Here is a 21500-nt window from a genome sequence, read left to right as displayed (position 1 = left end):
GGCCGGACAGGGAAAAAACAACTGATGAGGCTTGGAAGAGTAAAAGGGTAGAGAGCAAGAAGAATGAAGAGAAAACAAAAAATGTGAGAAGGAAATAAAAAGGTAGAGAAGAAAGGGTGGGATGGCTCTAGACTGGAAAAACCTAAATGTAAATATATTGATTTATTCTGCTACTAGACCAGGTTTTAGAGTCTTGTGAACAGCTGGCTCTGTGCCACTTGTCACTCTGTATGGTCCCTCTCAATATTAAAGACCACTACTTAAAAGAAAAAAAAAAAAAAGAGAGAGAGAGACAACAAGATCTTCTTGGCAGCATTAGAGGAGAGTAAGCATCAGGAATATGTTCTGGAAAAAGACTGCAAGAAAAAGGGAAACTGGACTGTTGAAACCCACCAGGCCAAGCCTTGCAAGACCTTATTAGCATGGACTAAGACCCTTCCCTTGGCTCTGTTCAGGTCTAGGGTTGCACCTCAAACCAAACATAAGGTAACCCTTTTTGAGCTTATGTATGGGCGTCCCTTCCTACCTTGGAGGCTAGAGGCATGCACAAAGCTAGCTCACTATTAAACACTATTTGTATTCTGTGGCAGGGGTACTTGAATCTCTTTACAGGTACACGATGTGACGTGACAAGACTCTTCCACAACCTCAAGTCTTTCCGTGTCAAGACCGGGAGCGCTACAGACCTGGCAAGAGAACAAACCCCCAACACTGCAATCAAGATCGCCAAAAAGAGAGTAGATCCACAACTCTCGCATCAAGCCAGCTGCTACTTATGATACCGACCAACAAGCCCTGCAGAACAGGAATAATTGGCGAGACAGTAATAATTTAAAAAGTCAGACTTCAGAAGATTTAAAGTGATAAACAGTTGTGCCAGTTGACTGTCATCCCCTGGCAATTGTGCAGGTTGTTACTCATGACTCTGTTCAAGTTTACCACCTATATACAGCATTATATCCTGCATGTTTATTTCCTATGTCTCTACAGAAGAAAAACAGGGCCCCCAGAATGACAAGATAATTATAAACACCTCAAACGCCCCCCACTTAAAAGACTACTTGGCAGTGTAGCAGGGGCAGGGGCCTGAGGACCATGGTTTCAGGGGACATCTAAGTCAACTGGCATAATAAAATGTATTAAGAAAACATTCTGCATCCCACTTTGAAGAGTGGCGTCTGGGGTCTTAAACAGTAACAAGCAGCCATCTAAGGTGCATCAATTGGTCTCAACCCATCTGGATCAAAGGAGAATGAAGAACACCAAGGACACGAGGCAATTACGAGCCCAACAGACAGAAAGGGCCACATGAACCAGAGACTACATCATCCTGAGACCAGAAGAACTAGATGGTGCCCGGCTACAACTGATCACTGCCCTGACAGGGAACATAACACAGAACCCCCGAGGCAGCAGGAGAGCAGTGGGATGCAGACCCCAAATTCTCTTAAGACCAGACTTAATGGTCTGACTGAGACTGGAAGGGCCCCGTTGGTCATGACCCCCAGACCTTCTGTTGGCCCAGGACAGGAACCATTCCCAAAGCCAACTCTTCAGACATGGATTGGACTGGACAATGGGTTGGAGAGGGATGCTGGTGAGGAATGAGCTTCTTGGATCAGGTGGACGCTTGAGACCATGTGGGCATCTCCTGCCTGGAGGGGAGATGAGAGGGTGGAGGGGGTTAGAAGCTGGCAAAATGGACACGAAAAGAGAGAGTGGGCTGTCTCATTAGGGGGAGAGTAATTGGGAGTGTGTAGCAAGGTGTATATGGGTTTTTGTGTGAGAGACTGACTTGATTTGTAAACTTTCACTTAAAGCACAATAAAAATTATATATAAAAAAAGATCACTTAGTCTGTGTTCACCCCCTCCACCAGAACTAAAGACAGTGTAGAGGAAGTCCCAGTCCAGGTGCCCCCACCTACTAAAAACACCACTAGATTACCCAGGCAATGGGTCTCCCCCTGGGCCCATCTTTAGTTACAATAGGGACTTTGTCCAACAGACTATCCACGGTCTCACTGACTCTACTGCTAAAACCCCAGACAACTGGAATGAGACAACTTATCTCCAGACTAATCTGACCAACCAAGTCTGTTACACAGGGATGCCTACTGAGAGAATATATCCAAGAAATTCCCCAAAACTTTTTATTTGCTCCTTGACTATTGCTTCCCCAACAACATGGGGCCTACACCCCCGAGCACACTCATTTACCTCTGAAACACATTTACAATGCCACGAGAAAGAAAATACCAAAGCCCCGAGTACCGAGTGTGATGACCTGGGCTTTGTAGTCTCCTGGCCCTGAACTTGTGGAGTGGCACTTGGCTCAAACGAGCTGGTACCACCCTCAGTGGCTGTGCCATCACTGTGCCCCCGGTAGATGTGTCTGAGTGTGTGAGTCTGGCTTGTGCCTGCGTGACCGCAGCCCAGCTTGTCGTTGTCCTGGCTGTGGATGGACAGCTTCTTACATCAGCCCTGTCACAACCACCAGTCGATGTTCCTGAAGATTTTTGTTTCTCTCAGGTACCAGTGTCTACAGGTACTGGGCCTCCAGGCAGGTCTCAGGTTGTAGACTAAAGAGGGCACTGGGTTTAATCCTAACTGGGACAGGTGCAGTAATAGGGCTCCTGGATCCTTGTTGAAGACACATGTCCCTCCATAATAAATGGCTACACAAGTTCAACCAAGGCCCAACTTCACAAGATATCTGAGATATAGTAAGGGCAAAAATCCCGAATTTAACATGGTGCCTTCCCCTTCTAAGATCCTTGGCCATGGTCGTCCTGCTGCTTATATTCAGGCCTTGTTTGTTTAACCTTTTGGTAAAGTTTGTGTCTTCCAGGCTTCAGAAGTTACACCTGCAAATGACGCTACAACAGGAATATTACCCCATCTCCCCCAAGCAGGTTCCAGCTAGACCCCAGTTCTACACCAGCGCCCCTAGCCAGCAAGAAGAAGCTATAGAAGATGAAACCTTCGGCCCTAAACCCCTTCTAAAATTAAAAGGAACCTGTTAGGGGGGGATTGAAGCCTCCTCTGAGACATCCCCCGACTCTGCTGCAGTTCCCCGCCCCCCTCGCAGCCCACAAAGCCACAGCCTCTAACTGTGGTTTGGCCTGACCACACTGCGGCCATAACCACACTGCGGCCATAACCAGAGTTTGAATTTGGTGCCAGAATCCTGCGCATGTGCAAACCAAGATTTTTGCACATGTGCAGCACCTGAAGAGCTGCATCCTCAGTCTGTCCTTGGGCCTGAACATCACCGACATGATTCAACAGCTGGACCTCCAAATGTGGACATGGGAGGGCTAAGGGCGGAGAGTTCCGGGCACCAAACCCAACCCCCAGACGCCACTGGAAATAAAAAGCTCCCCAACCCCCTCAGACAGCAAGCATGTGGCCTTATGGTCATTAGACCCCACGTTGCTCCTTGTCTGCGCAGACAATAAGTTTCCACTGTTTCCCTTGCAGCTGGCGGTGTGGCATCCGTCTTGTTTCGATCAGCTAATAGAATAGGACAAGAACCCTCGTTCGGCTACACTATGAGTCGGAATCAACTGGATGGCAACGAGTTCGGTTTGGTTTTGGTATAAGGGTGGAAAGTTATGGAGTGAACCGTGATCCCCAAAAATGTGTGTTAACTTGGCAAGGTCATGATTATCAGTACTGTGTGATTGTCTACCATTTTGTCATCTGATGTCATTTTCCTACATGTTGTAAATCCTACCTCTATGATGTTAATGAGGCAGGATTAGTGGCGGTTATGTTAATGAGGCAGGACTCAATCAACAAGATTAGGTTTTGTCTCAAATCAATCTCTTTAGAGATACACAAGAGAGAAGTGTGCAGAGAGATACGGGAAACTCATACAAAGAAACAAGAGCCAAGAGAATAGTATGGTCTTTGGAAACGGTATCCCTGTGCCGAGAAGCTCCTCCACTGGAGAGGACTGATGACAAGGACTTTTCCCCGGAGCAGACAGAAAAAGCTTTCCTCTGGAGCCAGCAGCCTGAATTCAGATTTCTAGCCTCCTAGACTGTGAAAGAATAAATTTCTCTTTGTTAAAGCCATCCACTTGTGGTATTTGTTATAGAAGCACTATAACTAAGACAACACCTTCCCGGTATTCTCTGCTTTCAGCCATGATCCAGCTAACATTAGCAGTAATATCCCTTGTTCCATGCCCTTCTGAATCCGGCTTGAATTTCTGGCAGTTCCCAGTTGATGTACTGCAGCAGCCACTTTTGAATGATCTTTAACAAAATTTACCTTGTGTGTGATATTAATGATATTGTTCTATAATTTCTGCATTCGGTTGGATCACCTATCTTGGGGATGGGTACAAATATACATCTCTTCCAGTCGGTTGGCCAGGTAGCTGTCTTCCAAATCTCTTGGCATAGACGAGGGAGCACTTCCAGTGCTGCATCCGTTTGTTGAAACATTTGAATTGGTATTCTGTCAATTCCTAGAGACTTGTTTTTCGCCATTGCTTTCAGTGCAGCTTGGACTTCTTCCTTCAGGACCATCAGTTCCGATCATATGCTACCTCCTGAAATGGTTGAACATCAACCAATTCTTTTTGGTACAGTGACTCTGTGTACTCCTTCCACCTTCTTTTGATGCTTCCTGTGTCATTTAATATCGCCCCTGCAGAATCTTTCAATATTGCAACTTGAGGCTTCAATTTTTTTTTTCAGTTCTTTTAGCTTGAGAAATGTGGAGCATGTTTTCCCCTTTTGGCTTTCTATCTCCAGGTCCTTTTACATGTTATAACGCTTTACTTTGCCTTCTCGAGCCTCTGTTTGAGATCTTCTGTTCAGCTCCCTTCATTTCTTCCTTTTGCTTTAGCTACTCTAAGCTCAAGAGCAACTCTCAGAGTCTCTTCTGACATCCATTTAGGTCTTTTCTTTCTCTCCTGTCTTTTTAATGACCTCTTGCTTTCTTCATGTATGATGTCCTTCCACAACTCATCTGGTCTTTGCTCATTAGTGTTCAAGGCGACAAATCTATTTTTGAGATGGTCTCTAAATTCAAGTGGGATACACTCAATGGTGTACTCTGGCTCTCGTGGACTTGTTCTAATTTTCTTCAACTTCAATTTCAACTTGCTTATGGGCAACTGATGGTCTGTTGCACAGCTGGCTCCTGGCCTTGTTCTGAGAGATGATACTGGACTTTTCTACTTTCTCTTCCCATAGATGTAGTCAATTGGCAGTTGAAAAATATGGCCTTGGTGATAGAAATGACACTGGAGATCGCATGGTAGAATTTTGCCAAGGCCAACTACTTTTTCATTGCAAATATAAATAGTGACTATACCCATGGACTTCGCCAGATGGAATACACAGGACTCCAATCAAAGAACTATCTATATGGGATCAAACTGACAACAGTAACTCTGAAGATTAGACAGGAACGTTAGGGGGGAGTGAGTTTATGTTAATGAAGGAGGAAAAATTCAAAAAAGGGTGAGAATGCTTGCACAACTTGATGAATGTAAGCGATGTCACTGAACTGTACATGCAGAAATTGTTTAATCAGTGCATGCTCTGCTATGTATATTCTCAACAACAAAAAATATAAAACTTTAAAAAATCAACATAATTCACCATATAACAGAATAAAGGAAAAAAAAACCACGTGGTCATGTTATTAGGAAACATTAGACAAAATTTTGTGTAAACTCTCAGCAAATCAGGAATAGGTGTGGGGTTTACATTCAATTTACCCAAAGAATTTGGTGTTTGTCCTCAGTTCCTGAGAGATAATCTCTAAAAAAAAAAAAAAACCCTTGACTGCAGACTACATCTAACCAACAGGTTAGGTAAGATGATCACATGACTCTGGGGTAGGGGCTGGCCATGCCAGAAAAATACTCACAATGTAATAAGTCATGATTATTATGTAACGATATCCCAATAAAAGATCTGGACACAAAAGCTCCATGGGCTTCTGGGTTGGTGAATGACATCGATGCGTGTGGGAAGCAAGTATGCCCTTTGGGGTGTGGAAGCTCCATGGTGGGAAAGCTCTCCAACCTCTTCTGTGGTGAAATGAGCTCCTTTTTGTGACCTTTTGCCTTGGCTCTTTGGAAAAACAGCTTCAGAGATTTTTTTCTACTAAGTCCTGAGGAGTTACCTTTGTTGTAAACAACTTGGTCTGATACTTTTTGCCTGGCCCTGAACTGCAGCCTGCTCTGTGATTGGTATGGACCTTGCAGGGACTGGTCAAATATACTAACAAATGAAGTGACTCTAGCCTACTAAGCAAATTGTCTCTGGTCTACGGAGAAGGGATTGGTCACTTTGTGGCTCTGGTGAGAGGGCTGTGCCTTGAAACTGACAAAAATTGTATATATATGCAGCCAAGCCCACAGAGGTTTTTCAGGCAGGAAGAGAAGCAGAAGAAAGGGAAAGGAGAGAAGAAGAGGAGAGAGAGAGAGAGAGGGGAGTCAGAAAACCTCCTAAAAGAACTGTAATATGGGTCAAAGGCGATAACCCTAAAAACAGCGAGAGGGCCAGTAGGGGCCTAGCAGCAGAGCCAGTGGCAAGAGGCCCAGAAGAGGTCCCGTGGCACACTTGATGGTAACAAGGCAGCAGGGCCAAGAGAAGCCTGTCCCTCGGGGTGGGATGGGAACAGCCCATCCCCTGGAGAGGCTGAGAGGAGCCTGTCCCTCGGGGGCCGAGAGGAGCTGAGAGCTGTCCTGCACTGAAGAAGGGAGACTTTGTCTATATGCTTCCTGATCTAGATCCTGAGTTGTAGCCTTTTGATCCTGATACCGAGGTGTACTCTATTACTCAATAAACCACTTAACTCTAAGTATGTTTCATGAGTTCTGTGAGATGCTGCAGTGAACTGCTAAACCCAAACAGGGGAGGGAAGAGCGCTCAGGGGAGGAACAGTGGCCAAAGTCAGAGATGGATTGGTACAGTAGGTTGGAGAATGTGGAAATCTGGGATATTTTTGACTTCTGCCTCACAGGAATTGGCTTGGTGCTGATTCTTGTATTTGAAGTTATTGGTACACCACTCTGTGTCTCTTTCTTTGTATCTTCTTTAATAAAGCTGTAATCTTAAGTACAGCTCTTTCTATGAGTTCTGTGAAGTGTTCCAGCAAATTAACAAACTGGAGGGAATAGTGGGAGCAAGCAGGTAGGAACTGAGGGAGGCTGGGAACCCTTGAGCTTACAGCTGGTGTCTTAGTCATCTAGTGCTGCTGTAACAGAAATACCACAAGTGGGTGGCTTTAACAAAGAGAAATTTATTCTCTAACAGTCTAGTAGGCTACAAGTCCAAATTCAGGGCATCAGCTCCAGGGGAAGGCTTTCTTTCTCTGTTAGCTCTAGAGGAAGGTCCTTGTCATTAATGTTCTCCTGGTCAAGGGGTTTCTCAGGCAGAGGGACCCCGGGTCCTATGTGCTCTGCTCCTGGTGCTGCTTTCTTGATGGTATGAGGTCCCCCACTCTCTGCTCGCTTCCCTTTCTAGTTATCTCTTGTAAGATAAAAGGTGATGCAAAGGCCACACTCCAGGGAAACTGCCTTTACGTTGCATCAGGAATGTGACCTTAGTAAGGGTATTACAATCCCACTCTAATCCTCTTTAACATAATCGAGTCTTACCTCATTAACCACAGGCAGTGATTAGGATTTACAGCACATAGGAAAATTACCATCACAAAACGGAAGACAACCACACAATACTGGGAATCGCGGCCTAACCAAGTTGACACATATTTTTGGGGGGCACAATTCCATCCATGACAGCTGGTATCCTGAAGAGGTGGAAGGAATCTTTGAATTTGCAGGCAGTAGATCAGAAATGAGAGAGGCCAGGGGATACCCTGATCTTAGGGCCGGCATCTTGAAAGGGTAACAGGAAAACCCCAAATTTGTAGCCATCGGGTCAGAAGTGAGGGTGTCGTGAGGGCTCCCAAACTTCTGGCTCCCATCTAAAGTCTTGGGCCTACTTGGCAGCCCAGAGGAATACTTCACCTTGTGAGATCTGACCTAGCTCTGAGTGATGAGAGTCAGTGGAAGAAGAGCTAATAGGTAGCTGGGGTCAGAACTGAAACATGAGTGAAAAGTGGGAGCTTGTTACATCCTCATAGCTGAGACAGACTATTGGGAGTCTGAGATTACCTTAACAGAGGAAACTTCATTAACCTTATGAGGGGCATTTAGAAAAACCCTACACAGCATTATACTTAACAGTTCAAAACTCAACGATCTCCCTGTAAGTTCAGAAACAAAGCAAGAATACCCACCTTCAGCACTTCTTTCCAATACCGTACTAGAGGTCCCAGCCCAGGCAAATAAGCAGATTGGAAAGAAAAAAGGAAAACTGCCTTTACTGGCAGAAGATGTGATCATCTATGTAGAAAATCCTAAGCCATCTACAAAAGGTACAAGAACTACTAAGTGGGTTTAGAAAAGCTGCAGGATTTCTGCCTCTTGGCATATTCTTGTAGCACTTTCAAATCACGACCATTTCTCTTCCCCTTTGGCAGTCTGTCACCTCATTCCTCATCCCTTATTTGCTCATCCCTGCACAACCTTGTCTTCTGCCCCCTACCAGGCTACCAAGTGGGAACCTCATCAATCTGTATCTCAGAGAGCCAAGCTGTTCCTCCCTTCAACACTGACGCCTTGCACTAGGTCGCTCCAGTGTGTTCACTGAGACGTTTTGGGGTTGCAGTGTGGGAGTAACGACCATAGTAAGAGCCAACATTTATTGTGTTTACTCTGAGCCAGCTCAATTAAGCACTTCACTTCTCATTGAAACTGCATGATAATCCTACAAGGAAGATGCAGTATGACTTTTCCTTTTACACATGAGGAAACTGAAGAACACAGAGGGTGACATATACAATGTGAGCATTGCCAAGGAACAAATGAAGATTAAACTAGAAGGAAAATGAGAGCAAGTAAATCGCATAGATGATGGCTTAAGAAAAACTGAAATAGAAAAAACATTTTTTTAAACAAAAAGTAAATGAAGAGATAAAAAGACTCGAGAAATTGACACATTCAGAAAACAGGTAAAGAAGATTCAACACATGTATAAGAGGAGATACTGCCTCCCTGCCCTGAAAAAGGGAATACAAAAAAGTGTAACTAAAAAACTTATTTGACATAAAAAATTTGAAATGACATATTGAAAGGGCATTCATCATACAGCTAAAAAAAAAAAAAAAAAGCCTGAACAAGTAACTTTTGAGTTACATTCTAGTAAGATTATCAGACTTAAAGAAATCCTTTACTTGTCTAAGGAAAAACAAAGTCACTTAAAGAGGAAAAAATAAGTGTGTCATGATTCTGACAGCAACACTTTATGCTAGAAAAGAATGGAACAGTATATTGAAGATACTCAAGGGAAGAAAAGTAAGCCATGGATTATATGCAGCTTTACTGACTTTCCAGTGTAAAGGCCACAGAAAACTATTAGCAACACAGAACTCAAGAAATATACTAGAGAATAAGCTTCAACTAGAAAAACTAGAGAAACATTGACATCAGGACTGGTTGTTAGCATTTACTGTTGTTAGGTGCCGTCAGATAAGCTCTGACTTATAACCCTATGTACAACAGAACAAAACAATGCCTGGTCCTGCGTCACCCTCACAATCGTAATGCTTGAGCCCATTTTTCCAGCCACTGTGTAAATCTATCTCGTTGAGGGTATTCCTTTTTTTCATTGACCCTCTACCAAGCATAATGTCCCTCTCCAGGGACCAGTTCCTCCTTATAAAATGCCCAAAGTATGTGAGATGAAGTATCACCATCCTTGCTTCTAAGGAGCATTCCGGCTGTACTTTTTCAAAGACAGATCTGTTCATTCTTTTGGCAGTCCATGGTATATTCAATATTCTTCGCCAACACCATAATTCAAAAGCATCAAATATTCCTAGGTATTCCTTATTCACTGTCCAGTTTTCATATGCATATAAGGCAAATGAAAACACCATGGCTTGGGTCACGTACACCTGAGTCCTTGAAGTGGTATCTTTGCTTTTTAACACTTTAAAGAGGTCTTCTGCAGCAGATTTGCCCATTGCAACGTGTCTTGATTTCTCGACCTCTGTTTCCACGGGTGTTGATCGTGGATCCAAGTAAAATGAAGTCCTTGAAGACTTCAGCCTTTTCTCCATTTATCGTGATGTTGCTCATTGGTTCAGTTGTGAGGATTTTTGTTTTACGTTGAGGGATAATTCATACTGAAGGCTGTACTCTTTGATCTTCATCAGTGAGTGCTTCAAGTCCTCTTCACTTTTAGCAAGGAAGGTTGTGTCATCTGCATAACGCAAGTTGTTAATCAGTTTTCCTCCAATCCTGATGCTGCATTTTTCTTCATACAGTCCAGCTTCTTGGATTATTTGTTCAGAATACAGATTGACTAAGTATGATGAAAGAATACAACTCTGATGCACACCTCTCCTAACTTTAAAGCACAAGTATGCCCTTGTTCTGTTTAAACCACTGTCTCCTGATATATGTACCAGTTCCTCATGAGCACAATTAAGCGTTCTAGAAGTCCCATCCTTTGCAAAGTTATCCATAATTTGTTACGATTTACACAGTCCAATGCTTTGCAGTCAATAAAACACAGGTAACCATTTTATGGTATCCTCTGCTTTCAGGCAGGATCCATCTGACATCAGCAATAATATCCCTAGTTCCACGTCCTCTTCTAAATCTGGCCTGAATTTCTGGCAGTTCCCTGCTGATATACTGCTGCAGCCACTTTTGAATGATCTTCAGCAAAATTTTACTTGTGTGTGATATTGATATTGTTCGATAATTTCTGCATCCGGTCGGATCACCTTTCTTGGGAATAGGCATAAATATGGATCTCTTCCAAACGGTTTCCCAGGCAGCTGTCTTCCAAATATTTTGGCATAAGCAAGTGACCGCTTCCAGTGCTGCATCTGTTTGCTGGAACAACTCAACTCATGTTCTGTCAATTTCTGGAGCCTTGTTTTTCACCAATGCCTTCAGTGCAGCTTGGACCACGTCCTTCAGTACCATCAGTTTTTGATCATATGCTACCTCCTAAAATGGTTGAATGTGAACCAGTTCTTTTTAGTAGAGTGACAGAGTATTCCTTCCATCTTCTTTTGATGCTCCCTGCGTTGTTTAATATTGTCGCCGTAGAATCCTTCACTACTGCAACTCGAGGCTTGGATTTTTTCTTCAGTTCTTTCAGCTTGAGAAATGCTGAGCGTGCTCTTCCCCTTTGGTTTTCTGGCTCCAGGTCTTTGCACATGTCATTATAATACTTTGTTTTCTCGAGCTGCCATTTGGAATTTTCCGTTCAGCTCCTTTACTCCATTGTTTGTTCCTTTTGCTTTAGCTACTTGTCTTAGTTATCTAGTGCTGCTGTAACAGAAATACCACAAGTGGATGGCTTTAACAAAGTGAAATGTATTCTCTAGAAGGCTAGAAGTCTGAATTTTGGACGCTAGCTCATGGGGAAGTCTTTTTCTCTGTGTTGGCACTGGAGGAATGTCTTGTGTTCAATCTTGCCTGGTTGAGGAGCTTCTCGGTGCAGGGATCCTGGTTCCAAAGGATGTGCTATTCTCCTGGCTCTTGTTTTTTGGTGGTATGAGGTCCCCGTGTCTCTTTGCTCACTCCTCTTTAATATGTCAAAAGAGATTGACTTTAAACAATCTAATCTTGTAGACTGAGTCTTGCCCCATTAACACAACAGCCACTAATCCTATCTCATTATCATAAAAATATGATTTAGAACACGTAGGAAAATCACATCAGACGACAAAATGGTAACAATCCCACAATACTGAGAATCATAGCCTAGACAAATTGATACATATATTTTTGGGAGGACACAATTCAATCCATTACACTACTCAACGTTCAAGAGCAAGTTTCAGAGTTTCTCCTGACATTCATTCTGGTCTTTTCTTTCTTTCCTGTCTTTTTAATGACCTCTTGCTTTCTTCACGTATGATGCCCTTGATGTCATTCCACAACTCATCTGGTCTTCGGTCATTAGTGTTCAGTGCATCAAATCTATTCTTGAGATGGTCTCTAAATTCAGGTGGGATATACTCAAGGTCATACTTTGGCTCTTGTGGACTTGTCCTAATTTTCTTCAGCTTCAACTTGAACTTGCATATAAGCAATTCATGGTCTGTTCCACACTCAGCGCCTGGCCTTGTTCTAACTGATGATATCAAGCTTTTCCATCATCTCTTTCCACAGATATAGTCGACTGGATTCCCGTGTATTCCATCTGGCAAGTTCTATGTGCCTTTTCATGTTGTTAAAAAAAGGTATTTGCAAAAAAGTCATTGGTCTTGCAAAATTCTATCATGTGATCTCTGCCATCATTTCTATCACCAAGGCTATATTTTCAACTACTGATTCTTCTTCGTTTCCAACTTTCACATTCCAATCACCAATAACTATCAATGCATCCTGATTGCATGTTTGATCAATTTCAGACTGTAGAAGTCGGTAAAAGTCTTCAATTTCTTCATCTTTGGCCTTAGTGATTGGTAAATTTGAATAATAGTCATATTAACTAGTCTTCCTTGCAGGCGTATGATTATTATGCTATCACTGACAGCGCTGTACTTCAGAATACATCTTGATATATTCTTTTTGATGATGAATGCAACACCATTGCTCAAGTTATCATTCCTGGCATAGTAGACCACATGATTGTCTGATTCAAAATGACCAATACCAGTCCATTTCAGCTCACTAATGTATAGAATATCAACGTTTATGCATTCCATTTTGTTACTGACAATTTCCAATTTTCCTAGATTCATACTTCGTACATTCCACGTTTCAATTACTAAGGGATGTTTGCAGTGGTTTCTTCTTATTTTGAGTCGTGCCACATCAGCAAATGAAGGTCCTGAAAGCTTGACTCCATCCACGTCATTATGGTTGATTCTACTTTGAGGAGGCAGCTATTCTCCAGTTGTATTTTGAGTGTCTTCCAACCTGAGGGGCTCATTTTCAGGCACTGCATCAGACAATGTTCCACTGCTATTTATAAGAATTTTGCTGACTAATTCTTTTCAGAAGTAGACTGCCGGATCCTTCCTAGTCTGTCTTAGTCTGGAAGCTCAGCTGACACCTGTCCACCATGGTGACCCTGCTGATATTTGAATACTGGTGGCATAGCTTCCAGCATCACAGGAACATGCAAGCCCCCACAGTACAACAAACTGACAGATGCATGGGGGACTTACTATATATATATAGTAAAACCTGTGAAGGTCGGAACCTGTCAGAGAATGAAAACTCAGATATTTTTCACTGATAGAGAACAACAGAAAAGTGGTAAGACTGTACCCTGTCAAAGATGTAAAACTTGCAAGACCCAGAAAACAAGCAGTCTTGTCAAGTTCTGGCGATCACAGGTTTCACTGTATTTTCTTGTATTACTAAGACTGAAAAAACGTTCATGGGAGAGAATATAGTAGGTAATGCCTATATACTCTACAATGTAGATCCTGCATAACCGTATAGAACAGGATGATAATTGAAAGGGCTCCTGCAAAAAATATTCATTCTTTTCAGTAATAATATAGTAAGTGGTAGTACTGTCATTTTTATTCCGAGACTGATGTATGCAGTGAAAGAGAAAGCAAATGCGTCAACTATGTGATATTCTGTCATCTCCCGTGTCTTGAGAACTGAGGTTTCTAAGTGTAGAAGGGGGCAGAAACACAGAGAGAAAAGGTTAAACACCCCGCAGTCACTGAATATAACCATACACACACGCGCACAGACAGAGAGAGATGGAGAGAGAGAGAGAGAGCCTAGCTCTGTTCATGGGAACAGCATAGAAACAATATAAATGAGCATCCATAACACTGTAGTTTAGTGCACCTAAAATTGTGGTTTTGAAGAATCATTTCCCATGAAAAGAAGCCACGGCTGGTTTAAGAAATGGCTTATTCCAAGTCATAACATATAGAATAAGATCATAACAAAGAATAAGATCAATGGATTAAAAAATATCAAATATTTCAATCCATGAGTTCATAATTAATATCAAAATAAAACCCTTCACTGGTCACTCTTAGGCTGGGACTTGCAAAATCAGTGAAGTGTACACGCATACTTACAGAGGGCGAAACAGAGAGAGAGATTTATGTATTTCAAGGAAAAGGGCTCAAGCAGATGTACAGGCCGTCAGTCTGCAGTCTGTCGGTCAGGCGTCGGCCAGGTTTCTCTCTACTCACACAGCTACGGGGGCTGACGAACCCAAGACCAACAGGTAAGCTGTCAGCTCATGTCCGAGAACTGAGGTTAGATGTTGACAAGCCAGATGAAGGATCCAGAGTGACAGCCTTACTGAAATATCCATTTATATACTGGAGACAGGCCAAAACCCGATGAACACTTCCTTTCAACTGACTTACTGGTCACAGAGATCTCAATATGCAGTTGATTGCATCATTATATAACTGCTAAATTATATCATACCTGCCAAATTACTGAGAATCGTGGCCTAGTAGAGTTGACACACAACCTTAACCATCACAGTTCACCCCCTTGTCAATTTGTGACCTGTAAATATCACCTTAAACCATATATAATCGCTTAATAAAGACAATTATAAAGTCATAGTTGCACATAATGAAGCGACTAACACATACAAACGAAAATGCAGATGCCCCATTTACATCCTAAATTGTAAAAGCAAAGAAATAAAAAATATCTGATGCACACATAAAAGGAAGAAATACTTATAACAATTACAGACCTTGTTTCTACAGTCCTTCGCAACTGGTATTTCAAATTACCTTCTTCCACCACCCATTTTGTATTCCCTCACCCTCAGCAAGCACCTCAGCTAGTTATGGTTCTTTGCTCAGTGGGGTGACCCAAACCTTCATTTCTGAAGCGTCTGGGCCATTAGTAGTCATGTTGGAATTGGGCTGCTGTAGCTTTCCACTGACTTTAATCACAGGGCATGGTAGTAGTAAGAGACACCCTGAAGGATCTCTTGTATTCCAGACATATTCTTCGTTACCTCCATTATGTAGTATCAATCTGATTTCTTCTTGGTAATCAGGATCAATCACACTAGCCAATATGGCAACTCCCTTCTTTGTCTATTTATCCAAAGGCATGAGGAGCCTGAACTGGCTGGGTGGCATTTTTAACTTCCAGTTCAATGAAGTCAGTGATATGTCTCCAGGGGGGAGCATTCTTCCCTTTGGAATTAATATCTCTAGACCCAGAGACCATAAGGTAACAGGGACAGGAAGCAAAAATTTTACGAGTGGGTCACTACGGGTAATCGTGAATGGTGTCACTCCCATTTCCATCCCTTCATTCCTGAACCCATGAATCTTGGCTATGGGAGAAACAGTACCATATACTGGACACTGGTTTAGAGCATATATAGCCTCCTGGAGAACACTGCCCCAGTCCTGCAAGGTATTGCCACATTGCTGGTGCTGTAATTGTGTCTTTAGAAGGCCATTTGTCATTCTTTCAAGCAAGTTGCTTTAGGATGATGGGGAACATGGTAAGACCAGTGAATTTCAAGAGTATGGGCCCACTGCTATACTTCATTTGAAGTGAAGTGAGACTCTTAATCCGAGATGATGCTGTGTGGGATACCATAACCACGGATAAGGTATTTTGTGAGTTCACAGATGATACTGTGGCAGATACGCTGCATACAGGAAAGACAAATACATATCCCAAGTAACTGTCTAATCCAGTAAGAACGAGAATGCTGCCCTTTCCAAGATGGAAGTGGTCCAGTGTGATCAACCTGCCGCCAGATTGCTGCCAGATCATCCCAAGGAATGGTGCCATATTGGGGCTCAGTGTTGGTCTCTGCTCCTGGCAGACCAAGCACTCAGCAGTGCTATAGCCAAATGGGCCTTGGTGAGTGAAAGTCCACGTTGCCAAGCACATGCATAACCTCCATCCCTGTCACCATGGCCTCTTTGTTCCTGAGCCCCTTAGCTAATGACAGTAGCTGGAGAGAGAGGATGACTGGTTTCCGTAGGAAGTGTCATCATGTTCACTTGACTGTTAAAATCCTTCTCTGCCAAGATCACCCTTTGCTGAGCATTCACGTGGAACACAAATATGGTCTCTTCTTTGGCCTATTCAGAGAGGTCTAGTCACACACCTCTTCCCCATACCTCTTTGTCTCCAATTTTGCAATCATGTTCCTTCCGAGTCACTGGTATCCAGCCAAACCACTGGCTAAAGCCTGAGAATCAGAATACAATCACAAGGCTGGCCACCTCTCCTTCCAAGAAAAGCAAACAACAAGGGGCACTGCTAGACATTCTGACCACTAGGAAGATTTCCCTGCACCACTGACCATTAGGGAGACTCCCAGAAAGGGGTTGTAGTGCTGCTGCTGTGCACTTTTGAGTGCTGCCTGCATATCGCACAGAGCCACCTGTAAACCACGAGTATTCTCTTCATCAGTCAACTGACAATAAGGAACTACCCATGACGCCACCTCATGTGAGACAATCATATGGTCTACTATGCCGGGAACGACAACTTATTGGTGCTGCACTCATAGTCAAAAAGAACATTTCGAGGTTTATTCTGAAGTACAACACTGTCAGTAACAAGATAATATCCATACGCCTAAAAGGAAGACCAGTTAACACAGCTATGATTCAAATTTACATACCAAATGCTAAGGCCAAAGATTAAGGAATTGAAGATTTTTACCAACTTCTGCTGTCTGAAATTGACTGAATATGCAATCAGGACGCATTGATAATTAACGGTGATTAGAATGTGAAAGTTGGAAAACAAAGAAGAAAGAACGGTAATTGGAAAATATAGCCTTGGTGATAGAAATGATGCTGGAAATTGGATGATAGAATTTTTCAAGACTTCTTCACTGCAATACCCTTTTTTAACAACATAAACTATACATGTGGACCTGACCCGACTGAATACATAGAAATTGAACAGACTGCATCTGTAGAATGGACGACAGAAAAGTTCAATATCATCAGCCAGAAAAACGCAAAGGGTCAACTGGGGAACAATCAATTGCTCATATATGAGTTCAAGCTGAAGCTGAAGAAAATAGAACAAGTCCACAAGAGTCAAAAAAAAAACGACCTTGAATGTATCGCACCCGAATTTGGAGACAATTTCAAGAATAGATTTGATGTGCTGGGCACTAATTACCGAAGACCAGTGGAATTGTGGAATGACATCAAGGACACCATACGTAAAGAATGCAAGAGATCATTAAAAAGACAGGAAAGAAAGAAAAGACCAAAATGGATGTCAGAAGAGACTCTGAAACTTTCTTTTGAATGTTGAGTAGCTAAAGCCTAAGGAAGAAAAGACGAAATAAAAGAGCTAAACAGAAAGATTTCAAAGGGAGACTCAAGAAGACAAAGTAAAGTATTATGATGACAGATGCAAAGATCTGGAGTTAGAAAACCTAAAGAGAAGAACACCCTCGGCATTTCTCAAGCTGAAAGAACTGAAGGAAAAATTCAAGCCTCAAGTTGCAAAAGCGAGGGATTCTATGGACAAAATACAGAATGACACAGGATGCATCAAAAGAATATGGAAGGAATACACACAGTCACTGTACCAAAAAGAATTGGTCAGCATTCTATCATTTCAGGCGTCAGTACATGATCAAGAACCAAAGGTACTGAAGGAAAAACTTCAAGCTGCACTGAAGACATTGGCAAAAAACAAGGCTCCAGGAATTGACAAGATATCAACTGAAATTTTTAACAAATGGGTGCAATGCTGGAAGTGCTCACTTGTCTATGCCAAGAAATTTGGAAGAGAGCTACCTGGACAACCGACTGGAAGAGATCCATATTTATGCCTATTCCAAAGAAAAGTAATCCAACCGGAAACAGAAATTATCAAACAATTACCATTCATATCACATGCAAGTAAAATTTTGCTGAAGGTCATTCAAAAGCGATTGCAGCAGTACATCGACAGGGTACTACTACTAGAAAATTCAAGCCGGATTCAGAAGTAAATGTGGAACGAAGGACATCACTGATGTCAGATAGATCCTGACTGAAAGCAGAAGATACCAGAAAGATATTAACTTGTATTTTATTGACTGTGCAAAGGCATTCAACTGTGTGGACAAATTCTGGATAACACTGCAAAGAATGGGAATTCCAGAACACTTAACTGTGCTCATTAGGAGCCTGTATATAGATAAAGAGGCAGTCATTCAAACAGAGCAAAGGAATACTGCATGTTTTAAGTTAGGAAAGGTCTGCCAGTGTTGTATCCTTTCACCATATTTATTCAATCTGTATGCTGAGCAACAATCTGAGAAACCGGACTATAAGAAGAAGAACGGGGCATCAGAATTGGAGGAAGACTCATTAACAACTTGTGTTATGCAGATGACACAATCTTGCTTGCTGAAAGTGAAGAGGACTTGATGAACTTATTGATGAAGACCAAAGGCTACAGCCTTCAGTACGGATTGCACCTCAACATAAAGAAAACAAAAATCCTCACAAGTGGACCAATAAGCAACATCATGATAAACAGAGAAAATGCTGAAGTCTTCAAGGACTTCATTTTACTTGGATCCACAATCAATGCCCATGGAAGCAGAAGTCAAGAAATCAAAAGACACACTGCATTGGGCAAATCTGCTTCAAAAGACCTCTTTAAAGTGTTAAAAAGCAAAGATGTCACTTTAAGGACTAAGGCGTACCTGACTGAAGCCAGGGTGTTTTCAATTGCCTCATATATATGCAAAAGCTAGACAATGAATAAGGAAGACTGAAGAATTGACACCACAGAGTTGTGGTATTGGTGAAGAATACTGATATACTGTGGACTGCCACAAGAACCAAAAAATCTGTCTTGAAGTACAGCTAGAACGCTCCTTAGAATCAAGAATGGCGAGAGTTCCTCTCACATACTTTGGACATGTTATCAGGAGGGACCAGCCTCTGGAGAAGGACATCATGCTTGGTAAAGCAGAGGGTCAGCAAAAAAGCAGAAGACTCTCAATGTGATGGATTGGCACAATGGCTACAACAAAGGGTTCAAGCATAACAACAATCATGACAATGGCTAAGGACCGGGCATTGTTTCATTCTGTTGTTCTGTTGTACATAGTGTAGTTATGAGTCGGAACCACCCCAATGGCACCTAACAACAACAAGACCATAAGGCCACTGATGTAGACTGGGAGTGGGCAGGTAATGTGACAGGGATGGAGATCACAAGCTTTTGAGCCACGTACTTGTGCTTCCAGGTCTTGCTCGGGTCCCATCTCCTACAGAACACTTTCATTTTATAATGAAGTGCTGCTCTGCATGTCCAACTTTACAGCTCTGTGGATGAGGCAGTCCAGTTAATGATGAGCAGCTCAGGTCGCATGGTGACTCGGTGCTCCGTGGCTAAGCGTTCAGTCTCTACAAGGTCCAGGAACAAGCCAAAAGTTACTTCTGAAAAGAAGTATAGTTATCTGCAGAAGACAGAGAGGCTTTGCTTCAAAACCCTACGAGTCTGTGCTGTTATTCACCAATAGAGCCCTGCCAAAGACTCCAAACATCATCTCTACCTGCCAGTGACACTTCAAGCACCATTAGATCAGATGGATCACATGGCCCAAGTGGCAGAACTGCTTGCATGGCAGCCTGAACATGTTGCAGAGCCTTCTCTTGTTCTGGGCCCCACTCAAAACTAGCAGCTTTTGGAGTCACTTAATAAACAGAGCAGAGTAACACATCCAAATCATGAGATGTGCTGCCTCCCAAACCCAGAGACGCCCACTAGGCATTGTGCTTCCTTTTTTAGCTGCGGGAGGAGCCAGATGCAATAACTTATCCTTTACTTTACAAGGACTACCTCAACATACTCCACACCAGTGGATTCCTAGAAATTTCACTGAGGTGGAAGGAGCCTGAATTCTTGTCAAGTTTATTTCCCACCCTCTAACATGCAAAGATCTTACCAATAACTCTACAGTCATTGATACTTCTTCCTTACTTGTTCCAATCAGTATAACATCATCGACGTAATGGACCAGTGTGACATCTTGTGGAAGGGAAAGGTGATTAAGATCCCTGCGTACTAAATTAAGACATAAGGCTGGAGAGGTGATACACATCTGATGTAGTACAGTGTAGATGTAGTGCTGGCCTTGCCACCTGGAGGCAAACTGCTTCTGGGGGTCCTTCGAACCAGGTATGGAGAAAAGGCATTAGCTAGATCAATAGCTTCATACCAGGTACCAGGAGATGTATTAATTTGCTATATCTTGAATACCAGCTGCAACTGGGCTCATCACCTGGTTAAGTTTTTGATAAGCCACTGTAATTTCCAAGACCCATCTGTTCTTTCCAGAGTCCAAATAGGTAAGTTGAACGAGAATGTGGTGGGAATTACCACCCCCGCATCCTTCATGTCCTTGATGGTGGCAGTAATCTTTGTAATCCTTCCAGGAATGTGGTACTGCTTTTGGTTTACTATTTTCCTAGGTAGGGGCAGTTCTAATGGCTTCCACTTAACCTATCTTACAATAATAGTCATTACTCCACATGTCAGGGATTCAATGCAGGGGTTCTGCCAGTTGCTAAGTATGTCTATTCCAATCACGCATTCTGGGAGTTGGAAGATCACTATAGGATGGGTTCAGGGATCCACTGCACCCACTGTGAGATGGACATGAGCTAAGACTCCATTAATAACCTGACCTCCATCTGCCCTCACACTTACTGGTGAGCCGCAGTAATGTTTTGGGTTTCCTGGAATTAGTGTCAGTTTAAAGCCAGTGTTCAGTAATCCCTCAAAAGTGTGATTATTTCCTTTTCTTCAATGAACCGTCACTCTCATAAAAGGCTATGTTCTTGAATAATCTTTTTGAGTTCTTCAACTGCTTTATCAGTGTGTTCCCTGGCTTTTTCTGTAGCTTGCCTTATTTCATTTCTGAGGTCATCACTGATGTCTTGAAACATTCTGTAAATTAGTTTTTTACATTCTGTGTCTGGTAATTCCATGATTGTATCTTCTTTTGGGAAAGATTTTGATTCTTTTGTTTGGGGGGTTGTAGAAACAGTCATGGTCTACTTCTTTATATGGATTGATATCGACTGCTGTCTCCGAGCCATCACTAAGATATTGTAGTGATTTATTCTATATTTTCTCTCTGAGTCTTATCTTGTTTTGTTTTCTTTCAATATACGTAGATGGGCTACTAGATTGCGCTGTCTTGATTGTCGTAGCCCTTGACTCACTTATGAGCTATTACCAGCTGGTTTGGGCTGTTACCAGATATATATGCCTGAGTCCATTCACTATTCTTGAGTAGAATCTGATTTTGGGTCATCAGGTGTGTGATGCACACTGTCACCTATCCACCTTGAGAAGTAGTAGTGATAGTTGTGTGCACCAGATTCTAGTAGCAGCTGGGGTTCACACTCCGGGGGGGGGGGGCTGGATGCTGACAGGCTTCCCCCCAAGTGTCAGTGAGGCAGGTGTGTCTCTATTCC

The 21500-nt window shown here is 42.6% G+C and overlaps 2 protein-coding genes across 6 annotated transcripts in view; one reads left to right on the top strand and one right to left on the bottom strand.

Annotated features, from left to right (window-relative positions):
* The window catches only part of ALG12 (ALG12 alpha-1,6-mannosyltransferase), a 60980-nt gene extending 56850 nt beyond the window's left edge, over window positions 1–4130 (top strand). The window contains exon 10 of the mRNA XM_049884714.1: window positions 3483–4130. Coding sequence (XP_049740671.1) covers window positions 3483–3519 — 37 coding nt within the window. The 3' untranslated portion in view covers window positions 3520–4130. The remainder of the gene's footprint in view (window positions 1–3482) is intronic.
* Window positions 1–21500, bottom strand: part of LOC126076177 (zinc finger BED domain-containing protein 4-like) — a 125487-nt gene that overhangs the window by 17599 nt on the left and 86388 nt on the right. Inside the window, exon 3 of one of the 5 annotated variants that reach the window (XM_049884700.1) lies at window positions 19250–19421. The exons of the other annotated variants lie outside the window; for them this stretch is intronic. The gene's annotated coding sequence lies outside the window, so the exon portion shown is untranslated. The remainder of the gene's footprint in view (window positions 1–19249; window positions 19422–21500) is intronic. 5 annotated transcript variants of the gene reach the window in all.

The sequence above is a fragment of the Elephas maximus genome, chromosome 4 (genome assembly GCF_024166365.1).
Source record: "Elephas maximus indicus isolate mEleMax1 chromosome 4, mEleMax1 primary haplotype, whole genome shotgun sequence".
Classification (NCBI taxonomy): Eukaryota; Metazoa; Chordata; class Mammalia; order Proboscidea; family Elephantidae; genus Elephas; species Elephas maximus.
Note: the sequence above shows the minus strand (reverse complement) of the source record. Positions and strands in the feature narration are given on the sequence as shown.